Source organism: Carassius carassius, chromosome 13 (assembly GCF_963082965.1).
Source record: "Carassius carassius chromosome 13, fCarCar2.1, whole genome shotgun sequence".
NCBI lineage: Eukaryota > Metazoa > Chordata > Actinopteri > Cypriniformes > Cyprinidae > Carassius > Carassius carassius.
The window spans coordinates 32,712,086-32,731,886 of record NC_081767.1 but is presented as its reverse complement, the minus strand read 5'-3'; the positions used below and the strand labels follow the sequence as shown (position 1 = coordinate 32,731,886).

General features: G+C 36.9%; 1 protein-coding gene across 2 annotated transcripts in view; it reads right to left on the bottom strand.

Moving 5' to 3' along the window:
• Positions 1–19,801, bottom strand: part of LOC132156378 (F-BAR and double SH3 domains protein 2-like) — an 85,991-nt gene that overhangs the window by 25,050 nt on the left and 41,140 nt on the right. For both annotated transcript variants that reach the window (XM_059565363.1, XM_059565364.1), the window contains exons 4-8: positions 10,547–10,626; positions 9,444–9,588; positions 9,223–9,356; positions 6,257–6,311; positions 5,691–5,819 (exon numbers count right to left, since the gene is read on the bottom strand). In XM_059565363.1, coding sequence (XP_059421346.1) covers positions 5,691–5,819; positions 6,257–6,311; positions 9,223–9,356; positions 9,444–9,588; positions 10,547–10,626 — 543 coding nt within the window. The remainder of the gene's footprint in view (positions 1–5,690; positions 5,820–6,256; positions 6,312–9,222; positions 9,357–9,443; positions 9,589–10,546; positions 10,627–19,801) is intronic.

Below are 19,801 nucleotides of genomic sequence, written 5' to 3'. Positions count from 1 at the left end.
AAATACATGAAAACCCAGAGGAACAAGCAAAATGACTTTCAATGCCATCTGACAATATGCCACTTAGTCTATGAGTTTAACTTGTAAATTAACCTGGAATATTCCTTACATGTGGACCGCCAAATGGAGCACTACGGAGCAACTGCCACAGACACATGGAGAAATGAACCTGGAAACACTTATGCTGAGAAAAACAAAATGTGCAAGGAAAAGAAAAATTGGAAAAGACAGCGAAAAAGAAGTCTTTAAATCTGCCCTGACACCAATGGAATATATATCTAAGAATATATCTGGAAATATGATTGATGAGCATAGGCGGAGGGTGAACCAACTCCAGGGCAAGGCTAAAAGCAGCCAAATGTATTAAACATCATAAACCAGTATTTTTAGGCATGAACCAGAAATAGGTGTCATGTAGGCTAAAAAAATAAATAAAAATGTTTAATGGGGCTGAATTTGTAATTAACGTGATTAAAATTTTATAAAAACGTAAAAAAAATTATAATTAGGCTATATAACATTTTCTTTCAACAATTTTTACTTTCCACGATTATTCATACAGCAATTAAATTATATATAGAAAGTGACATTATCACTAACACTGATCTATCGCAAGACTAAGTACTCTCAAAAGAACAAAACTATTGTTCTAATCGCTGAAGCTATATACACTGTGAAGTGAATCTCTTACTTACATTGTACAAACATCTGTGCTTTGTTTTTTATGATTAGAGAATTCGCAAGAGTCCGGAATTTAGTCAGCGAATGTGCATGTGCTCAATAAAACTGATGAATTTTATCGATGAGTCATCTGAACGATTTTGATTGGCCAACGCATTCCTAAACGCAACAGAATTGTGTGCGATTGGTTAAAATGCGCAACACTGTAAAAACGCCTAAAATGAAATACGGTGCAACATGAGCAGATCCTAATTTAATGCCGCAATTGAAACTGTCAGTATTCACTTTGTTAGCCACTGACGTAATAGATTATATTTGTTTGTGTAGGGGCATTTTTGTCCCAAGTCCCCATGGCCAGGGATAGCCTAAGCTATGAGACTATTCTCATCAATAATCAAGTCATAGATGTACAGCTATAGTAGATTGACCATAACCAAGTATACGGCTCAGCCAATGGGAGATGAGGAGAAGGGCTGTGGTGGGCAGGTTGTTCTGTATTTGGTGGAGCCTGAAGCACTGACTCTCCATCTATCAATAATTTAAGACAGATTCTCTCTCTCTCTCTCTCTCTCTCTCTCTCTTTTGGATTGCATTCATATGTCTCGCGATCAAACACAAAGCGAGTGGAGCACAGATGATGTCCTCCGGTAAGAACAGGAGAAGACTAGCAGTTCAGTTCTGGAGGCGGTGGAGAAAAAGCTGATAGCTGCGTTATGAGACAAATGAGACCCATCAAGTAGAAAAATGCTCACTTAAATGCTCGTCTGGTCTGATCACGAGTAGAAGTGCAGAAATAAAAGAGAAAAATTTAAACAACAGATTAACAATCAGATACAAACGTCTGACTGTGAAGCTGATTTAATTAAAAATACAATATATTTAAAGCAAGCTAGGATTGTTATAGTAAAACTAAAACTTAACTACTTACATTTAGTTACATGGTAAATAAAATATAAAAAACTTGATGTACTAAAACACCTAAAACAGAAATAACAATTTAAGAACTACATAGATATGAAAATTATTAAAAATGACAAAACCTCAAAATGACTAAAAACAACTAAATGTTATATTTACACCCACATATATAAATCTAAATATTAATAAAAACTATAAAAGTATATCAATGATACCAATAAGATAGAAAACAATGAAATAAAATAACATAAGATTAAAAACAAAAACAAAAAAGTAGAATATAGTAAAATAGTAACAATAAAACCAACCAATTAAATAATCTTCATAATGAAAAACAATAAAATCTATACAGATTATATTTTCAAATGTATATTTTAAAGGTCTGAATAAATGTAAATGCAAGATGCCATGGGAACTGTAAATAGACAGATGGTAAGATATCAAACCATGCTAACTGATGAAATAATTAATAATATGTTTAATAAAGTGACGTGACATTCAGCATATCAAGTATGGTGACCCATACTCAGAATTTGTGCTCTGCATTTAACCCATCCAAAGTGCACACACACAGAGCAGTGAACACACACACACACACACACACACACACACAAACACACTGTGAACACACACCCAGAGCAGTGGGCAGCCATTGATGCTGCGGCGGCCGGGGAGAAGTTGGGGGTTCAGTGCCTTGCTCAAGGGCACCTCAGTCATGGTATTGAGGGTGGAGAGAGCACCCACAATTCCTGCCGGCCCGAGACTCGAACTCACAACCTTTCGATTTCGAGTCAGACTCTCTAACCATTAGGCCACAACTTTCCCTAATAAAGGGCAGGAGCCAACTGGATAATGCGGGCATGTACTAATCATGTACTGCATAACGGTGCCTTTATTTGTATTGCGGCAAAATACGTGTTACTTTTATAAGAGTGACTTTCATCATGGTTAATGTAGCTTAATATATTTCACTGTCACCTTTTAACGTGTACTGCTTTAGTTCTGTTAATCTGTTTCAGTTCTCCATCACCCATGATGCCATGTGCCTTTTTATGTCTGTTTTATGTCTTGAAATGCCTCACTTCTGTAGTTACAAATAAAACATCTCTGTATAAATTGTTAACATAAAACTACTACACTCAAAAAATTGTGCTAAACAGCACTAAAAGTGGTTCACTGGCTCGTGATCGTAGGAGAACCACTTTAAGTGCTATATCTTTAAAAGTGTTATACAGCACCTCTGTCCAATGGTGCGATGTAAAACCATAAGAGCAACCCCATTCTCCTCCTTAAATTTAAGATCGTTACTCCACTCACGTATGTTTGCAATAATTGCGAATTTACTACAACAGCAAATGCGGTTTTGAATCACGTTTATGTATTTCTGAGATCAAACATCTGTGGGGGCCCTGAAATATATTTCCTTATGGGGGGCAAAAAGGTTGAGAACCACATTATCTTTAGGAAATACACTGTATTTTAGAGAATAAGAGAGTTAGAAAACTTCTAAAGAACTATACAAGGGCTTAACGGGTTCTTTCTATGGCAGTGGAGCTATACAGCACCTCAACCAACACAAATTACTCATTTGACTAGCATATACTCTGATGTCAGATTTAGACCAGTTTGACTAAAGAACGCTATGTATCTTTGAGGATGTGGTGGTCTTTTTGCCAGCACATTCTCCCAGATATCTGCTCCCAATGGTCCAAGATTGAGAAAGATGTTGAAGAATTCGAGAGGGTGTGCATCACTAAATAAGGCCATGAGTGGAGCGGCTGTCAGTCTGTGGAGATGAAGCATTGATTTATACTGGCACAACCATCCACTGACCCGACCGCACAGCATCAGTGGACACTTGTCATCTTACAGGGCCTTAATGGTTGGCTGAAAATGTATTTGCAAATGGGCTCAGTGCTCAGACCGTGCATGAGGTTTGTTAAAGCCAACGTGAAATCCAAATGACTATTTACACTCCTAATGCACGCTTCTGGTTTTACTGTGAAATATTCATCAGTGCACAAGGTGGAAAACAAATGTCTTCATCTCTTTCATCAAAGTGTAATTACCTGCTCCACTTATGAAATGAATTTCCTTTTCGGGTGACGTCACTAAAAGGTCAAGGTTTGGTTGGTTAAGCATAGCCCTGTTAACACCTGCTTTTAACTACACCATCTGGCTCTATTGATGGAGATGTGCATTCTGACTTAACTTTAAATCACAAATATTTCACTATATTAAACTAAATGTTTTATCCATACATCCAGTGCAAAATGGACTTTTACAGCTCAGGATGTGTTATTGTAGTATCATATTTATTCATTATTTGAATAATTTTGTATTTTCATAGTTCCTATTTTAATTTTAGATAAAGTTTTAGAAATGGGTTTTCATTTTTTTTTGTATGTCTAGGTATTATACATTTGACTATTTATTATATATATACGTATATCACACACACACACACACACACACACACACACACACACACACACACACACACACACACACACACACACACACAAACACACACACACACACACACACACACAAATTTACTATACTTAAAATATGTTTTATTTTATTTCAGTTAACATTTCAATATTTCAATATTGCATTTCAATAGTTAATAATTGTTTGCTTTTAATGGTTTTAGTTTTAGTAAATAAATCTTGGGTTTATCTAATCTAATAATTCGGTTGTACCTAACTTTTAAACCAGCAGTTTGATCCTGGTTTTAATTTACATTTAAAACAGTTTACCTTTAACCCTGTTACTATAAACTCTGATTTAAGTCTCATTTGTGGATTAAATTTAAACTCACAGGTTAAAAGGAAATGCAATATTAACACTACTGCTGTTTAATTACAATAACTAATCTATCATGGCAGACAAAATTACTCGTTTTAAACTCAGGTTAGAATTTTAATCCCTGATTTGTTAATCTGTGTTTAACGTTAAGGGATGCAACACAGCTCGATCAACAAATCTTTGGTTCTTTCAACATTTTGGTTAATTTAATCCCACACTTGTTCCCTGAGCTGTGATAAAGTCCCATGAACGATGTGAACACATACCAGACGTGCTTCAATGTCCTAGCCAACTTCTGTCTATTACACACACAGCCAGATATGCTGGACCACAAACACCAAACATTCAGTTATGTAATCCAGCAATTACAAGCATTCAACATCTGCACGAGAAAGGAACTGTAACATAGTCGCCAGCCAGTGAGTGTGTTTACATGCACGACACAATGCTTATTAGAAACACCAGAGGAGATTTTAAAACACAAACACACATGCAGACACACCAGAATGGAGGTAAAAGTAGTTTCTACAGCTTAATGCAAGCAGACATTCAGTGACATAAGACTAGACCTCTCTTATCCAGCTGTAAAGGAGCAATACTGGGCAGAGAAAGAAAGTATGCAGCTCTTTCTCTCTGCAAGGGAGCTTTTTCCTGTGAGGAAATCGACACAGGAAGTACATAGTTTGATCTGCCCATAGATAACATCATTGTGTGACCCACTGTACTAGATTCATGCCAACAGACATAACTCATGTAAAACGTTAAGATGTGCAATACACAACCAACAACAGAAGTGACGAAATAAATACTCTAATGTTCAGTCAAATTAAGCACTGTAGACATGGAGCAAACTCCACCCACGTGATAATGCACAAGGTCATCCACCAAGAAAAGACCTTAAAAGGATGTTTGTTTGTTTTTAACTAAAGAATTAATTAAGGCCGTTGTTATGCCTTTATGATGCTTGGTTCAGAGATCATCACTGATGAGTTTTTTCTACCTAAAACTAAAAAGTTTCGTTTTTTGAAATAAAGCTGGAATAAAATAAAATAGAAATAGAAGATGAAAAATTAAAACTTAAAAATAAATAAATTTAAGTACTACAATTACTAAAACAAAAAATAAATCTAAATGGAAATATAATATATATATAACTATTCAAAATGTCTAAAGCAAGTATCAAAATTACAAAAAGTATACACAAAAAAAAAAAAAAAAGATAAAAATATGAATAAATACAAATGAATATTAAAATAGCAGTGCATTGCTGTGGTGCTCACCTTGATGCAGCTGGCCAGGTCGGTCTGGTAATAGCGGTCGTGATGTGCGTTAGCGGCTGCCAATGTGAGAAGATATTCGTTCCTTGCGTGGGTCGCTTTGGAGTTACAATCGCTCCTCTTCGCTTTCAACTGAAACACACACAGAAGGTCCAAAACTTCAAGAAGTGCAAAGCACGAGCCTCTAAGACATCCATGCATCAAGCCATTCTAACACCGTTTCATTCAGTTCATCCTGAACTGCCATCGGTCACATTCAAATTGTGTCCTTTCCTCACTTAACACTATTAGAAGACCTGAAATATAGTATATGTTGTAGTTGTATGCACTACTTTCATGGTGCATTTGTGTAACTTCAAAATATAAATCATTTACTTCTATATTCTAGTTCAGCTGAGCAAAATATGACCTTTTTTTTTTAATTCTCCTCCAGCACAGTCCAACATGTGCTTGACAGGAGACCCAAAAACATAGTGGTCATGCTACACTAACATGGCATAAAGAGTAAATCAGGTTTTAGAGCTGAAGCAAAATGTTTCTCAAAGAAACAGACAGACGCTGGTGTTTACCTTCACACTGGCCTTCTGTAAACTTATCCTGGACTGGAACAGACCCAGCTTTGACCTGAGAGAACACAGAGCAGGTATTATAAATCACAGATATATCAGACCCGGCGGAAGGAACAGGCAGGAGAAACGAAAGCCCAGATCAAAACCATCCCGGATTTGTGTCGAGGAGGAAACAGACATTATAAATCAAACTAGAGTGGATCACTCCTGCAACCTGTGAAAGGAAGGAAGAGGCTTTATAAAGCTGGCACAAAATCTGGTTCTGCCATTTCTGAGATGACTTCTTATCTTAAAGGAACAGTTCAACCCAAAATAAAGAATTTATACACTCCATTTCATTTCAAACCTGTATGACTTTCTTCTGCATATTGAAACCAGAGCCATTTGGTGACACTGACGTCAAACTGCACGACGTGGAATCTCGATGTGCCACGTTTGAGAATGTGGAAGCACAAGTCAGATTTTTTAGCAAATAATTTATATTTGAGGCTGTTTCTCACATAAAGCAATCATATGACTTCAGAAGACTACAGTGCATAAGTTGTATAAACTGCTTCTATGATGTTTCTGGTTATAGAAGAGAGCATCTAAGACACATTGTAAAACCAATACTTTTGTGTACCACGGTAAAATTTGGGTTTGGAATAACATTATGATAACACTATTATAGGTGAACTACTATGTCTTGGAAACCAAAAGTTGCTTTTTTTTAACCAACTATGTTCAAATTCATAAACAAAATGCACAAACCATCTATGAAAATTCTAAAATGTAATATTAACATCCAATTTTCTGTGTTTATTTGAGATTTACATCTGGATTCAGAGATTACACCCACATCACAGAGCCCTAGTCATTAGATATCAAAGTTGTTCTGGGGTCTTAGACAATTTGATTAATCAATTTTGCATGAAATTATGAACAAAGACAGAGTCTCTCCCATCTTCCTCCGACCGCTGAGAACAATAACTGATTCTAATTCAGCTTTACTGCCGGCCATGTGAAGCTGGACAATATCCATAGCCAAAATCAATAGAAAAACCGAGTGAGTAGATCACAACACCGTGCCACTGGACTCGTCTTTCGCCTCTCGGTATAATCCGGTCTTGGCAGAGGCTTTGGAATGGCAATTGTAGTGTGGGTACAAATGGCCCTTGAAGATGGAGAGAGAGAGATGGCTAAGTGTGTTTAACAAATTCTGCATCAGGCTAATAAAATGCTTTGAACAGAGTGGGGTATTCCCTACTGGGGGCTTATAGGAGTAGTTCACTTCCAGAAAAAAAGAGAATGTTCTCACCCTCTTGTCATCCAAGAAGGTCATGTCTTTCTTTCTTCAGTAGTAAAGAAATTATGTTTTTTTTTTTTAGGAAAACATTTCAGGAACTATCTCCATATAATGGACTTCTATGGAGCCTGTGAGTTTGAACTTCCAAAATGCAGTTTAAATGCAGCTTCAAATGGTTCTAAATGATCCCTGCCAAGGAAGAAGGGTCTTATTTAGCAAAAAATCCTGAAATGTTTTCTTTAAAAAAGAAAAACAACAACTTCTTTACGACTGGAAAAAACTAACAAAAACATGAACATCTTGGGTGACGAGGGGTAAGTAAATGTTTGTTCTGGAAGTGAACTACTCCTTTAAGAATCAGCCATGGAACTGCATATTAAATGAAGGCATCTCAACACAAAAACACATCTTATGTCTTTGGCACTTTTAATGCTTCGAGGTTTGTGATTCTGAGCTTAATATCTTCGACAAGGTGAAAAACTGCTCAGTGCATTAACATTTTAAATTCCAATACCAAAATATGCATATTTTTATGGAAAAGGCTCAGAAAGCTAGCAATGCCAAAGTCATGGGTTTGATTCCTAGGGAATATAAAAACTGACAAAGCGCACCTTGAATGCAATATGTCACTTTGCATGATAGTGTCAGTCAAAAAAGTAAAAGGATTTAAGCTCTACTGAAAAATACGATTACAGTACCAAGGTATACACATTTTTTATAGAAAAGGAATTCCTGTAGCTAAAACAGTAAAACACGACACTAGCAATGCCAAGGTCATGGGTTTGATTCCCAGGGATTGCATGAACCGATAAAGTGTACCTTGAACATAATGTAAGTTGTTCTGCATAAAAGTGTCTACCAAATGCAAACATTTAAATATAAGAAAAAGGACTTAAGTGCTATTAAAGGTTCGATTCCCAATGTAATGTAAATAAATGTAAAATGTAAAATGTAAAAAGTCCTACTTAAAAAAAAAAAAAAAAAAAAAAAAATATGCAAATGTTTATAGAAAAGGCATTCCTGCAGCTCAAACAGTAGAGCATGTTGCTTCACCAAATACACAGTTTTAAATGTAAATAAAAGGAAAAAAAAGAAAAGAAAAATAATTAAATTGCAATACCAAGATATGCACATTTTTATAGAAAAGGCTCAAAAAGCTCAAACAGTAGAGCACAGTGCTTACAATGCCGTGGTCATGGGTTTGATTCCCAATGTAATGTACACAAACGTAAAAGGATCTAAGCTGTACTGAAAAATAATGCAATTACAACTTTCCGATATGCACATTTTTTATGGCAAAAAAAAACATTCCAGAAGAGCAAGGCGCAAGCAACACCAAGGTTATGGGTTTGATTCCCAAGAAATGCATGAACTGATAAAGTGAAACTTACCTTTTCAAAAGGTACTAATATGTACATTTAAGATACCAATATGCAGTTTTAAAGTATTAACATGCACCTTTAAGGTACTAATATGTATCATTTAGGGTTAAACATGGTACAAAGAAGTACCTTTTAGCTTTTGTAACTTAGAGTACCACCTTAGTGACAGCTTCATACTTTTTTTTCTCGGAGAACGTAGTTCTTACTCTTTAATTAATGGTACAATCACTTGTGAAGTGCGTGTTTCTGATCTGGGCACCTCTGGGGCTGTTTGCACCTGCAATACCAGACGAACTTACTTGGACTCAATGTCGGCCTTTTCCCGCACAGCCTGGGCCATCTGCTCCAGCTCAAAGTATTTCTTTTTGGACTTGGCCAGATCCTTTACTGAATCCTGAAGCTCTGCCTGGATCCGACCCAGCTGGTCAATGCACTGCGGACAGCAGAGAGAGAGAGGTGGAGGGGTGTTAAAGAATTACATGATGGATCAGGGCAAAGGACACAGGATCGAAGTCAGTACCTTTTTCAGCTGCTGTTCTTTGTAGAGGCGTAAGGTTTTGGCAGGGTCCGAAATGTCGCTCTTGTAGTTCTCGCAGACGTTGAGTCGAGACTGGGTCACCTGCACAGTGCCTTCAAGATAAGCCCGCCACACTCCATATACATTCCTGCAGCAGGAAAAACATGGCTACTGATTGCAAACACTATTTATGGAGTGTTATTCCCATGCAAACAAAAGCAGGAGCCCTTTTCTGACAGTGTCTGATTGCATGCATGTACAGTAAAAGAACATTAGCACAGTTCCTTCACATTCAGATGGCGATTTATTCAAAGGTCGTCCTTCTTAACTGGAAGTTTGTTTCACACATGGTCAGTCATGATCATAATTAACTTATTCAAGGTAAATACAATGCTTCCTACCTAAGGAAAAGCATTTATTTTAATAATCTCGATAGATTGGATCCTAGTCACTGTAACGGGGAGGTTATTTGATTTAAATCACATTTTCATTACCATGCAAACTGTCATTTAAAAAAATGATGGCAATCCTACAGTAGTCAAAAAAGATTTAATCATTTTTGGCCCAAGGTATAGTTCACCCAAAAATTACACCCTCAAGTTGTTCCAAACCTGTATGGATTTCTCTCTTTTTTTTTTCTGATGATATTTTTTTATATTCTGAAGAATGTGGATAACCAAACAGTTTCTGGTCCCAGTTGAATTTCATTGGGGTTTTTTTCATATGGAAGTCAATGGCTACCAGCAACTGTTTGGTTACCAACAAAATTCAAAATCTCTTCTTTTGTGTTCAGCAGAAGAAAAAAATCATACAGGTATGGAACACCTGTAAATGATGAAATGAGTAAATGATGACAAAATGTTAATTTTTGGGTGAACTATCCCTTTAAGACATTGATTTAGAGATTTATATTTAGAGTAAAAACATTGCCATTTCTATTTTTGACAGCAGAATCACAACTCTGAAACATAGTTATGGCTATGCTGTAAGATTGAAAAAAAAACACAAACTATTACTGTAAAGCACCCATAGGAAAACAACAATCATTAAACAACAAGATCCTTATGATTTCATCTTAAACTTGTTAAAGAGGGTGTTTTATTCACCGGTAGTCTGTCCTCTGGTCATCTGGTTTGATTCCAGGCCAGTCCCTCTTTAAATACTGATTCGCCAACTTCTGCAGGGCCTGGAAAATATAAAAATAACAGAAAACAGCATAAGATGCTTGAATGTGTTCGGGTTCTCACACTACATCCCAATTCCATTACTATTCATCCCAAACAGTATGCAAAATACAAAATCTTAGTATATTTATAAAAACATGCCAAAAGATCCAATTAAATGTTTTATTTAGGTAATATCACTCAATCCCAACAGACCTTTTCCACTTATTAAAAGGCCGTATATAAATGAATCTAAAAGTTATGCATTCATGAATAATAAGCTAATAAACTTCAATCATACACAGTCAGTGAAAACCACACACAGAAAACAACAAGGTCAACAAGACATTTCATGATGTGTACGTCTGCTGTACTGTTCTTCTGGTAGTATGTAGTCATCTGTTATTTTGTTTTCGAATATGAACACAAAGCAATTAACAGGCCATATGCGTGTTCTCATGACCCTGTCATCGAATGCCATTTATCATGGATTAACACAAGCCCAAACACACAACGCGTTACAAAGCAACCCAAATTCCAACGACCGTGACATATGTTTGCTGTTGGTTTGAAGATGGGGGAATCCTGAATGGACTCAAACGCCAATATACCATACTGTGAAACAAACAAGTCTGCCTCACATGTTCTCCATTCCGTCATATTGTAAATGGAGGAGAGAGATGCGCCACTACGTGAGGCGTCCCATCCCCACCTGCCCGATTCCCAGATACCAAAAGTGGCTGGCAGTGAGCACAGCATCTTCAGTGTGTGTGGGGATGAGAGAATGGCATGTGTTTGTGTAAGCAGCAGGGAATGAAGCAGAAGAAAGGAGTCGTTCTCTCGGTCTGAGGGCGGCGGTGTGGCAGAGACTGGCCTCTTTCAGTCCCTCAACAGGACGCTACAGATCAGCTGGGCTGACGTCTTTTATTTTCCTTCCTCTGCATGACTCCCTCTGCGTATTAGAATAATCACTGGATGTGTTTTTCTAACACTCACATCACCGCTGGACACTCACTCATACTTAAGGCGAACTAGACGGAATTAAAAAGGTCAAAGAGAAAAGCAAACAAAAATGTCTCCGTGTGCACTAGGGCAGGGCGAAATATTAAATATTAACAATATATTAATATAAACTTAAGCAACACTAAAAAAAAAATTGCAATGATTGCACGTTATTTTTCTGTATTTGGATTAGTTTTCCAATCCTTTAAAACACAACAAATTCTTTCTGTGGATTTACTACTTTAAAATGTTTCAATGGATAATTAGTTCAACAGTTTCTTCACAACATTTTCATAGATTTTAGTAAAATGTATGAAGATAAATGCTAAATAGAACAGTGTTGTTCAAAATAATTTATAAATGCTGCTGTTTACACTGGTGAACATCAACAAACATATTTAAAAATGATTAAATATTATAATGCATTGTGTTCATTTGATTATGTCCTCCGATCAGCTGATTCAGGGCTCAGTTTTCATTATATTCCATACACATTAAATAAATAAGCAAATAAACAAATCGTTTAGCAAATACATACATGTGTAACATCTTAAAAAGTAAAAAAAAAAATTCTCTAGTAAATAAAATAAAACCCTTTTAGCAAATACATAAATAATATATATATATATATATATATATATATATATATATATCTGAGTGAGAAAATAATGACAGAATATTTTCAAAGTCCAAAAAACTCATTAAAACAAACTGTAAGTAAATGAATACATGTATTAACCAAGAAATAAATAAAATCCTTTTAGAAAATACAAAGTTGTACAGCTGTACAGTCGTGGCCAAAAGTTTTGAGAATTACATAAATATTGGAAATTGGAAAAGTTGCTGCTTAAGTTTTTATAATAGCAATTAGCATATACTACAGAATATTACGAAGAGTGATCAGATGAATTGCATAGTCCTTCTTTGCCATGAAAATTAACTTACTACCAAAAAAACCTTTCCACTGCGTTTCATTGCTGTCATTAAAGGACCTGCTGAGATCATTTCAGTAATCGTCTTGTTAACTCAGGTGAGAATGTTGACGAGAACAAGGCTGGAGATCATTATGTCAGGCTGAGTTAGAATGGCAGACTTGACATGTTAAAAGGAGGGTGATGCTTGAAATCATTGTTCTTCCATTGTTAACCATGGTGACCTGCAAAGAAACGCGCGCAGCCATCATTGCGTTGCATAAAAATGGCTTCACAGGAAAGGATATTGTGGCTACTAAGATTGCACCTAAATCAACAATTTATAGGATCATCAAGAACTTCAAGGAAAGAGGTTCAATTCTTGTAAAGAAGGTTTCAGGGCGTCCAAGAAAGTCCAGCAAGCGCCAGGATGGTCTCCTAAAGAGGATTGAGCTGCGGGATCGGAGTGCCACCAGTGCAGAGCTTGCTCAGGAATGGCAGCAGGCAGGTGTGAGCGCATCTGCACGCACAGGGAGGCGAAGACTTCTGAAAGATGGCCTGGTGTCAAGAAGGGCAGCAAAGAAGCCACTTCTCTCCAAAAAAAACATCAGGGACAGATTGATCTTCTGCAGAAAGTATAGTGAATGGACTGCTGAGGACTGGGGCAAAGTCATATTCTCCGATGAAGCCCCTTTCCGACTGTTTGGGGCATCTGGAAAAAGGCTTGTCCGGAGAAGAAAAGGTGAGTGCTACCATCAGTCCTGTGTCATGCCAACAATCAATCAATCCTCAAGAGGCGGGTGGACAAACAAAAACCCACTAATTCTGACAAACTCCAAGAAGTGATTATGAAAGAATGGGTTGCTATCAGTCAGGATTTGGCCCAGAAGTTGATTGAGAGCATGCCCAGTCGAATTGCAGAGGTCCTGAAAAAGAAGAGCCAACACTGCAAATACTGACTCTTTGCATAGATGTCATGTAATTGTCGATAAAAGCCTTTGAAACGTATGAAGTGCTTGTAATTATATTTCAGTACATCACAGAAACAACTGAAACAAAGATCTAAAAGCAGTTTAGCAGCAAACTTTTTGAAAACTAATATTTATGTAATTCTCAAAACTTTTGGCCACGACTGTATACTAGGGGTGCACCGAAATTTCGGCCGCCGAAAATTTTCGGCCGAAAAAAAAAAAAAACAGCCGAAAACGTAAACCGAAAATGAATGTCACCCGCCCCTCCCATCCGTGAGCAAGCGCTTAGGTTTCACTCACGGTCGAGCTGTTATCACGCGTCTGCCTATCAAAGATTAAGCATGTCAAAGGGCTGTCACAATCAAAAAAAGCTTGTCACAAAAGCTGCACAATCGATCGGACCAACCAACACAAGTTTCGAAAACGAAAACAGGGAATCGATTTTAACGGCCTTCTCTCGGAGCGCGTCCAGCTCGTCACTATACGCTCGCAGCGAACGCGCGTCACACAGCAACTGCAGGTTCTGACACACACACACACACACACACACACACACACACACACACACACACATTAAATCCAAGCAATATATATATACGTTTTTAAAAGAAGCCATTTTCGGCTTCAGTTTCGGTTTTCGGCCAAGTGCATCCTAAATTTTCGGTTTCGGTTTCAGCGCAGAATTTTCATTTCGGTGCATCACTACTGTATACTGAACATCATCAACAGCCAAAAAAAAAAAAAAACATTCCTAGCATTATTATACAAGCGGTGCACTAAACAGCTTACAGTATCTTTATTGATCTTTTCTATTTCAAATTACTTCAAGAACAGTGGAATATAAAACATCCTTTTTCTTATATATGCACATCCTAAAAACTTTTAAAAACACCTAGAAACACAACCACAACACACAAAAAAATAGAAACGAAGGGTAAGAAAAGGGGAAGCGGACATACTGTCTCGATGACTGGTGAGAACGGCACCAGAGAGACTGACACAGTATCGACAACACGACTGCTGTTCCTTAAACACAAGAACTTAACATGAAGAAACAGGAGACACTAATATGAACATGAAGAAGGAGCCCGTCTAAAGATGCAAACGGCCAAATATGACAAAACAAGTGAAAGATTCAGAACTGTCCTGTCGAATCAGGCCTGAATGTCTGAAACCTGACAGGAACGCTAGCTAATGGCACAGTTAAAGGGTCAAACCTGGTGCATGAAAAGCAACCAAGCATGAATCTCTCTTTCTCACCATACATAATGCATACACTCTATAATGCATTTTGTCCAGGGAGGCGTTCAGACTCGGCTGAATGTTGCTTCTAGAGTCTACAGGCGTGTGCCATGTCTCCTGAAGCATAGAAGTCAATTCAAGACTTCTGCAGTCAACCTCGGGTAATTACAGGCAAACACAGCACTTCATCTCCATAAACACCTGGTGGAGTAGTCGTCATGGCAACCGGAACAGTCTTCCTGTGCGGTCTAGATAAGGCGGACCACTGCTCTGATAAAGTGTGGTCCATTCAGTCGTGAGGGATCCCGGGAAGATGCACTGAGGTCATTGCATTGCATGCTGTCTGTTTTTACTGATTTCACATAACCATGCAATATCATCTCAGAAACATGCAAGCATGAAGTATGTCAATTCTGTGACTCTTGTGACTTTGCAAATAGAAATGCAAAAATATTAATTGCAAGTTAAAAACTGCAATTGTGATTTAAAATGCCTTTTTTCCAGGTTTGCTGTGCTTGCTTTAGGGCTGCAAATTGGGACAAAAAATTATACATAATTATAAATATGACCATAATAATAACAATTATTATTTCTATTACTAAAAATATTAACAAAATAGGAAATATTACAATTTCGATATTTCACTGTAAAATTTCAGTGCTTATAATTGTTTTCATTTCTTTATTTTCAAACATCCAGCTTGTATTTCAGCAGAAAACCACAGCCATAGAGTTATTTTTTTTTATTTCTCTACTTTTAGTAGTCTCTACACTTTAACTCAGATATGAGAAAGTACATACTTCAACTGTAACAAACATAAGATCCATTAAAGCAAAGCTGTGTAAATTCAAAATGCAATAGTGAGTAAGTTGTGTCAATAACTAGCTCTTAAAGATCTCTGAATTAGACTGGCTTTATTACTAGCTGACTTTAATCTGACAATTTTTAAGGCCATTTATGCAAGTCTCTCTTGCAATAAAAAGCACAGCACAGCTAGACAAATTCTAGAACTATTCTATAATGAAAAACAAACAAGAATCATAAACTATTTAAAATGCAATTTTAGCTGCATCTATGCATTCATAGATGCAGCTCTTTAAAGTGGATGCATTTAAAGATGTGATTTAAGTAAAGCATCAGCAGTTTTAGGCTCATTCTGCTGTCACATTACTCTTTTAATGCCTTCTTCAGTCTTTACTCTCTCTGAGACGTCCTCATCTGACCTGTTGAGAGCAACCAACTAATCACATTTGAGGGCACTAATTAAAGGTCGTCTAGACTAGCATCTGAAGCTGCAATGTATCTCTTCTCTCTTATCATTACAGGCTAAATGTAAGATAAAATGGGAACTGGCCTAAATGCAAGACATTATATGAAGTACAGAGGTTATACAGCGCAGTAAAATACAATGTATAGAGATTACTATGTTAAGCCTGGTTTGTGGTATATGGGTGTGTGCACTGTATTCAGTATGTATTTTAGTAGATGACACATAAAGAGGAGAGGAAGCGCAAATGTGTGTCATTACAGTAGACTTCGACACTTTAAGATCTGTGTTATTTATAGAAATGACTACCACGGTAAGTTTTTGCTGCGTTCACTACCCTTAAAAAGTTTGGGGTTGGTAAGAAATCCCTAGAAAGACTAAATATTATTGAAATTTAAAACATGTGTTTTCTATTTGTATAGATTTTAAAATGTAATTTATTTCTGTGATGTGCAGCTGTATTTTCAGCATCATTCCTCCAGTCTTCAGTGTCACATGATCTTCAGAAATCATGAAAATATACTGATTTGCTGCTCAAGAAACATTTCTGATTATTATCAATGTTGCAAACAGTTATGCAATATTTTATGGAAATTGTGATTTATTTGATTTTTTTCAGGATTCTTTGATGAATAAAAAGTTATAATGAAGAGAAACCATTTGTAACATTATAAATGTCTCTGACAATTTTGATTTATTTAATGCATCCTTAAAGGAGCTATGTGGAAGTTTTTACTTAAAAAAAATCTTTAAGATAGAGTTTTCATTTGTACATGTATGAGCCAACCATGATGTAAAAAAAAGAATGACACCTCGACTGTCCACCACGGTTGCCTCTATCAGCCTGGAGGCTCAATTGTGTGTGGAGGAGTCGGGCCCGAATTGGCGCGAAAATTCACAAAATGTGACGTCATGCGCGTTCTCGTCTACTTGGGCTTACAACCGTACAGCACGCCAGCCATTATAGTAAGCAGCGGCAATAGTGTTTTCAAATGGACTCTGCGGATGGAAAGAAACGACCAGCCTCCAGCACAATTCAGACACCCACGGACACTTCTAGTAAGTAAAAAAAAAACAAACAAAAAAAACAAAAACAAAGATTGTGCGCACTGAGAACGAGCATTAAACTGGCTGCAGTTCCTCTAAATGCCACTGGTGTCAGTAACGGTTAGAAATTTCAGAACCTACGCAATGCTCCTTTAATGAATAAAAATATCAATTTATTTACAAAAACTGCCCCTCAAACAGATGAAATGGAAGCAAAAAGATTTCTTTATTTATTTATAATTTTTGTTAAACTTAATTCAGTGGAACAATGACACCATATCTTCTATAAAGCTGTTTTTTTATTAAAATAAATTAATTTAGTAACTGACCTATTTTGATGTTTTAACAATGTGAATCAGCTTTAAACCAGTCTGTATTACATAAAGCACTATATAAATAAATGTGACTACAAACTTAAACTAAATATACTAGAAATCAATATCCTTAAACTAGGCTTTCACATTCACCAGCTACAAATCAAAAGTGTGATCACTTTGAACAAACTGCACCAGTGCCTGTGGTTTCATCGAACGCCTCATGTCTAAGTACGAGCAACAGCAGCACTGATGTTTGTCACTCTTCACGAATACGACTGCTGTGTCAAAAAGACCATTAGTGGTCATAGGTGTGGTAGCAAACAGGACAGTCGTTACAGGAAGCTCCTATCACTGGGCACACAGTCACTTCCTGTCTGCAGGCAGAGGTTGGAGCGGCCGGCCCAAAAGCAGGATATCCGCAGCAGACGAAACAGAGTGAGAGAACGAAAAAGTGAGAAAGACCGAGAGATAAACGTCTCCTTCCTGCTCTGGTGTTCTTGTCATCACGAGCTAAATTAACAACCAGTGCAACTGTCATCAAACACAAAATGCCACAATGATAAGATCACAAACAGCGTGAGAAAGCAGTGAAAATCTGCCGGAAATGGAAACAGGAGCTTAAAGACGTTTTCAATATATTAGCAGAACACTGATCTATCACCATCTAAACCAACACATTTATTTCCCACATTCGAGTCTGCAAAGCATGCATCACCCAGACACCACCCAGAATGCCCTAGCAACTGCACAGCAACACCCTAGCAACCACACAGCGATCCTTATCCACCTTTTTCCTGATGTAAAAATGGGTGCCGCCATTTGTAAATTCTTATGGGTAAAGCTTCCGGTCTCAATAGCGTCCAGCTATTTTTAACTGTACAAAACAGTTCGTTTTGCTGCTTGATATTGACTATTGATGTTGTTATTCTCCTCGTTATTTAGCTATAGCGGCTAATGAAACAGAAGTCTCACCCATAGGCTTACTTCCCCGTTGAGGAAAAAGGTGGATAGGCACCTAGAATTATGACTGCAGGTATTGGACAAATCAACAGAAAATGTCAAAATCTAGTTTGAATTCTCTTGTTAAGCAGCTTCTCTTGCACCAACAACTCACTCATTCAATTTTTATCTGACAGTCACTTTTTCATTTCATCTTTATTACTTTTCTATTGAGAAATCTTATGTAATCTGGTATAACAACTGTGTGTCAGCCATAGGACTATTGGTTTTACCTTAAACAAAAACTATTAAAAACTGTTTTTTTTGTTAACTGAAATAAAACTGGAAAATATAATAATAAAAAAATATATTTTAAAAATTAAATACAAAATAATATTAGATGAAAAATGGAACAAAAAAATACAAATGTCATTTTAGCAACTAACTTTGTAAAAAGAGATCATCGATCTCAACAGGATTTCCTGGTCAAAGAACAGAACTAAAACTGAAACAAAAACAAATGAAACTTGAAAGGCAATAAAAAAAAAAAAAAAAAAATTATATATATAAATTTATATAGAAACTTAATATAATAATATAATATAAATATATATAGAAAAAGCTGACTACTATAATTTAAACTAAAATTAAACCTGAATAAAACATGAAAATAGAAGCAAATTCATGATATTAAAAGATAAATAATACTTATATAAAGAGAAACACGAGGAACAAAAAAGTGTTTCAGTTAGAATAAGTATTAAAAAAAAACACCCACGGAGGGAAAAGAGTCATAATCCAAGCATGACATCACAAGGAGAGGAAACAGAAACTTAAAAATCACAAAACGGACTAAATAATAATCACACGAGGGAGGGATGGTGTGTGTGTGTGTGTGTGTGTGTGTGTGTGTGTGTGTGTTTCAGGCTTCAGTCCGCACAAGCTGTTCTTTGTGCATCCCTCTATTGTAAGGTCAGTTTCCTGGCCTGTCCTCTCACAGGGGCACAAAAGGGGCATTGAGAGGGCACTGCACTGCCTTTGAGCTCCGATAAAACACCTAAAACGGCTTCCTCATCCTCTAAGCCTTTCGGGCATCTTCTAGGTCTATCTTTTAGTAAAAGAGGGGGTTTATCCGTGCCCTCGTTCTCCATGGTTCTGGCTTTTGGCTGGTTCTGGGGTGGCACTGCCCGGAGGGACCGCAGCTTGGCACCCGGCTGAAGGCTGTGAAAGCTAATGATTTATGTGCTGTGTAAAGATTGACTGACTCTAAACGATTGGACAGACTTCTGGGACTGTATAAAGTACAGCACCGTTTATTTTAAATAGCGAACAAGTTTGGACAATACAGCGCTTTTTATGCAACTAGGCCTTCATACCTTAACAAGAGTCAGTAACAACAGCTCTCTAGAGCACACATATATTACACAACGCTGGAAAAGAGTTTACAATGAATACACTCAATCATTTCACTCTGAAAAAAGGAAAAAGAAAATAAGTTCTGC